Genomic DNA, 5631 nt, shown 5'->3' with positions numbered 1-5631 from the left:
GTTTTTTTTTTTTTTGGCGTGCCATCGCCGAAAAGAGGTTCAAGACCGTCGACGACAATTGCCACATCGTCGTTGGGAGCCAGTGTTGTAAAGGTTCACAGCATCACTATCGTGCTCCATCCCTTGCTGCTCACCAGGTTGCCAATGTCGTCGTTCACTGCAGTTGGTCGCCGGCAGTGTCCTCTAGATCTATGGCTCACAGTGGCTGGAGGAGAAGAAGGAACCCGGTCAAAAAAAAGAGTCGGATCCGTTTTCATGGGTGTTGGGTCCAATTAAGTTTGGGCCTCTTAATTAAACTTCCTACTTTGAGCTTTCTAGGATTCGAAGGAATACATGCACAATTTCCACAACGCTAGCCTCCCCTCTAATAATTATGGTGAAATTAAAACTCTGTAACAAATCATTTTGCAATAGCGAGTGGCAATCTTAAGTTTTCCGTTGTATTTCTCTAGTTTGTGGGAATTTTATTATATGAATGTTTTTAATAGAATTTGCCCAACAGCGAGTTCTACTAGCTGGCCATTCGGATGAGTAATATTTGGTTTAAATGGGAGGTACAATTTTTCTTTATCTACAAGTTTGAAACTTCACATTTTTTTTTTAAAAAAAATCAGTTCAGTCCAGACCAAAAAAAAATTTCCATTCTCCATATTACACTCCAACGTTTTTCATAACATTTTGTTTTATAATTATTGCACACGATTCTACCTATATTTGTGACCCAAGCTAACTACCAGCTCGAGTTCACTTTCAAATGAATAGAAAATAATTGAGGACACAATAAGTTATTAACACAATGATGAGCTGGGAAGAGAATTGTCAGTTAATTATTTCCTTTTTGTTGTTTTTTCTTTCTTTTTTTCCTGAAGAAAATCATATGTCGCATTTTTAAGGCACCTAGAGGATCATTGAGTGTGACATCACATGGAACTCTAAAAGGCTCTCTAATGACAAAGAAAGAAAGAAAGAAAGACAAGAGAGTGAACGCGAGGGAAGGAGGGTCTTTCCTTTTTTCTTCACTTATTAAATTTTCACCATTCATTATCATTTTATTAAATAATTTTTTAAAATTATGGAATGAATGAAAAGTAAAGATTAGGAAAGTGAAGAAAAAACAGAGAGAGAAAGAAAAGGAGAGACTACGAAGGGGAAGAAACAGCAATTAGGAAGCCAAGTGTAATATAAAAGAATAGTCGATGTGTCCTTAATCATTCGTACAGTATATTGACTTTTACTCAATCAAACCAATACGATAATGCATTATAATCGGGCAAATAAGTGGTCGTTCGATTGTTATATGTTATTTCGAAATAATTTTCAATATAAGTGACTTGTACTCTTGTTCTTCAAATCCCACGTTGCAACTTGCACGCATCCTGCTCTTCTTATTTAGATGCGCAATAGATAAGCCACTTCAATTTAAATTCTCTTTCTCACACGCCCGATAAATAAAAAAGAGTCGAAATGTGCAGAGCTAGCTAGTTATAGTTATGTAATTGCACGTCTTTGGCAATCATACGTTTTTAGCCAGGTAATTTTTCATTAATTTTTGTGATGAATTTAACATTTGACTCCACTGAAATAACTCTAAAATAAAGAAAATGAATTATCCTAGAATAAAATAAAAATAAAAATAGCCCATTGAAAAAAATGTTTTGCATAACATACTAGCTAATTTATGATTGTCAAGCTAGGTTCAGCTGAAACTTAAATTTTTGCCTCCAAAATCTACCGTTTCTAGTTGAAATTTATCCATGTCATTGAGATTAATTAGTTTTTAATTTCCATTCATAATCAATTCAGTTTTAGATTCATCTGCTCATGTTGAAACTTTAGTTCAGCGCAAGTTGAAGGTTTACTACATTAGATTAATCGTTTAACACACTATTATAGATCGACATTGTTTTCTTTTAGACGCATTCTATAATACTTTTCAAGATCAAGCATCTATCCTTATCAAAAACCTGGATAGTTGGATTTAGTGTAAGGATATATAACTATATTTCCTCACAATTTATTAAAACTGCACGTGAAATGACTATATTAATTACAGGCACCATGCAGATAAGATTTTTATATGTTCAATAATCATCATATACGAAATAAAATCAGCGATCGAATTTTTTTATTCAATCCAATATCATTTATATATGGAGATTAAACATTTGCTCACATTAAACACTTGTATTGTGATGGCAAGATGCCTGTATATACACCTCGATCTTTATTGTACAGTACCTTTAACTACCTCATTAAAAAAAATAGTTGGATTATTAATTTTGTCTCTATCATGGTTAATGGATTTAAGTAAGAGTTATATTAGAACAATATAATTAATATATCATAATACATGTATCTTATATTAAGAATTAAAAAAAATACTTCTAAAAGATATCTTTTAATAGGCTCTGAGAACACATGCTCATCGTGATCGTCAATGTCTTTTCCAACATCACATTATTTTAAGCCATAAAAATAAAACAAGCTTTCTCTAATCTACATTTAGGGATGCTTTGCGAAGAATGATCAGAGGATTTAAGGACAGGGAGAGGAGAACGGGTGTTGAATTATATATTCAAGCAAGTCGTTTTGGGGAAAAAAAAAGGAACAGAAAAGAAAAGGAAATTTGTTGGCTATTTATTGTCAATTAAGCTATACGTGCGACCCTAGCAGAGATAACATGATATTCAACCTTGACGAATGAAAAGCTTCATTTGTTTCACAAGCACGGGATATCTACTGACTATCGTCTCCTTGGATAATGAATTTCTCTGTTAGACTGTTACCAACGCAATCCTTTGATAGTTAAGTCTTGCCACGCTTGACTCGATTTTTTTTTTTTATAGTAATTTTATGCAAACATTTCTTTAGAAATAAAAAGGAAAAACAGCGTCGTCCAACAGCATCGTGAAAACCAACTAATAATTGACTTCGAGTGTGAGACAAAACAAATTAAATTAAATGAGGGTGATTATTTTTTTTATTATTTGCTATTAAGTACGTGGAGATGGAACTAAGAAGAGGCTATTAAGTCAGATATATTATAAACCACCTCTAACCACCCCATCCAAACTTAAGAAAAATAGTTAAGTAGTTAATTTTATCCTAAAATAAAATAAAATTTCAATTTTACCCATATTTTAAAGTATGTGTTATTGCAAAAAAAAAATACTCTCTCAAATATTTTTTAAGGAGTTAAGTGTTTAAAGTAATTATTGACTATTTTTCAAAAATAATCTTATTGATAGTAATTTTATAGTTATTATAAAGTGTTTAATAAAAATAAATATAAAAAATAAAATTAATTTAAAAATAAATAACTACTTTATTAAGGTTAAGATTCAGTTAAAAATACATTACATTTATAAGAAAAGGAATAAATCATATTATATTACATTGTGGGCATACATGCACCTCTCTTGACCATTATATTATTTCTCATAGTTAATAATTAATAATTTTAAATAGATATAATGTAAAAAAATTAATTAATATTTTTTTAAGTGAGTTATAATAAACAAAGTCTTTTTTCCCCCTTAAAATCTGTCTCATAACAGGGAGAAGGCGATTGGATTAATTAATAGATAACTAAATTGACAGCTGAGCAGAAAAAAGTCAACAGACGAGAAGCAAACTCATAAATGAGAAGCTCTGAGGAAATATTGGTACTGGTCAACGGCAGAGGTAGGGACAGCCACCATGACCTTCACAGCATCCCTCTCATCATTCACCGGCAAAAACAGACAATACCGATCGCAGCATATGGGTCCCACATGGACTGGCTTTCCCACCCCGAAGTCAACCCTTTCCAAGCCCAGCCTTGACCACTGGGACACGATCAGCACCCCCACCAAGTCCGGACTCGCCCTCGACTCGAACACCTGCTCCACCACCTCCCTCACGTATTCGTTGTCCACTCTCTCCTTTGCCCTCCTCACCAGACCCGACCCGTACCCCAGACCCATGTGCACCAGCTCCCTCGCGCTGCTCTGGGCGCATCCTAACACGAACGCGTTCCCGTAGTACCCTTGGGGCATGCCCGGCTTCACCCGGTTCCGCACGTTGATGCTGAAGAGCAGCTTTAGGATTTGGTTCGAAGGAAAAGCCAAAGCTCTAGCCCAGCTTCTCCATACATGAGCCGCCAGGACCTCGAAGGACGTGTAGGAAGACTCGCTGAGTGGACTCATCGACCAAGCCACGTTCTTGAGCTCGTTCAGGCGTCTTTTGTCGAATATGATAGAGGTTGGTTTGAGATCGCTGGAAACCCGCGTCACGAAGTCGCACAGATCGGGTACCCGGGTGAACTCGGGGAGGATTGTCCGGCTGGCCCGACCGGGACTCCCGTGCGATGGGTTGAGAAGGTGACGGTTCCAAAGGGGTGTCGGCCGGAGTGCCGGGCATTTCCCAGAAGCCAACTCAGCGAAACAATTGAGAAACTCGGCGCTGCCGATACCGTCGCAAACACAATGATTGATCCCCACACCGACTGCCGCGGCTCCGTCGTTGAGCCACGTGAGCTGAACCACTAGCGGCGGTGATCCTTTGAGAACATCAGCCGTGTAGAGGGACAAGAGTTTTCTCCAGGAAGTAACCGTTTTGGGGGCTTTATAGAAGTCGCTGGCTTTGTAACGGTCAGAAAAGGCCTCAATGAACGACGCACCCTGGGCTCTGCACACGACCTCGAGGCCGGAACCACCGAGGCTTGGCCTGACCCTCCCGGCAAACGGGTAGTACGGAACCAAAGCTTGAGCTAATGCGGCTTGGAGTCGAGCCGAGGTGGCCCCGCGGTCCAGGCCAGGGCAGGATCTGTAGATCAAGAGGTACTCTATAGTGAAACGAAGGAAGAGTTGAGAGTCGAGAGCGGAGAGGGCGAGAACACAAGATGGAGTTGGATCAGAAGGAGTTATGACGACGGCTGCTTGGACCCGCACCGAGCTTCCCATGTGCTCTGCTGAACGAAGGCTATGAATTTGCAGGAAAATTAATTTAGAAGGAAGCGGCAGCTAGTGATGTGGTGCAGATGGCTTTGTGGGTGTGTGTTGGCGGGGCGAGCTTTTTAAGAAGGAATGAAGGGACCCGCCCCCCCCAAAACCCAAATTTGTACGGTAACAGTGAAAGATTTGTGCCAAGATTCTGCGGGCATCGGCTTTAGAGAAAAATGAACATCAAAACAAAATATAATAAAAACAAGCTTTGCTTTCTGTCTGTCCAGGGGAGAGTGATCAGTGAGAGCTATCACTCCCCCTATTTCTACGTACCCAGCAGCTCATCCACGTGGTTGCTTTTTTTGGTTGCGTGATATATATACCTCTCCAGCGACTTCAGGCCATTAGCAAGATTTAAAATGCAAAAGGTAAAATGCATTGGCTTATTGTTTTGTGATATCTAGTTGGAGTAATATGTATCCACATGATATCCAGACATACCATTTGGGTTGGGTCCTGTGTTTGGTGGTTTTTATCTTTTTCTTCTCACTTTCCTTCCAGATATTCCAGTGATTCAAATATTCCATTGCTGCTTCTCTTCTCCATATTGGAAATTAAACCATGCTCAATATATATCCAAATCCAAACGTGTCTGCGTTGTAAAGGGGCCAGAAAATGAAGACCAGGTAAAACCACTCCATAACTA

General features: G+C 38.5%; 1 protein-coding gene across 1 annotated transcript; it reads right to left on the bottom strand.

Annotated features, from left to right (window-relative positions):
• Positions 1–3556: 3556 nt before the first annotated feature.
• On the bottom strand, positions 3557–5065 carry LOC129294718 (alcohol acyltransferase 9). Its single transcript, XM_054933183.1, has one exon. It carries the CDS (start codon positions 4941–4943, stop codon positions 3636–3638), a length of 1308 nt encoding a protein of 435 aa, XP_054789158.1. The 5' UTR covers positions 4944–5065; the 3' UTR covers positions 3557–3635.
• Positions 5066–5631: the final 566 nt, after the last annotated feature.

The sequence above is a fragment of the Prosopis cineraria genome, unplaced genomic scaffold, assembly GCF_029017545.1.
Source record: "Prosopis cineraria cultivar Desert tree isolate PC_DT_omini unplaced genomic scaffold, ASM2901754v1 PC15, whole genome shotgun sequence".
Classification (NCBI taxonomy): Eukaryota; Viridiplantae; Streptophyta; class Magnoliopsida; order Fabales; family Fabaceae; genus Prosopis; species Prosopis cineraria.
This window is presented reverse-complemented; position numbering and strand designations above follow the sequence as displayed.

Excerpts from the sequence above, each read along its gene's own strand:
- LOC129294718 (XM_054933183.1), bottom strand. The coding sequence starts at position 4,943 with ATGGGAAGCTCGGTGCGGGTCCAAGCAGCCGTCGTCATAACTCCTTCT.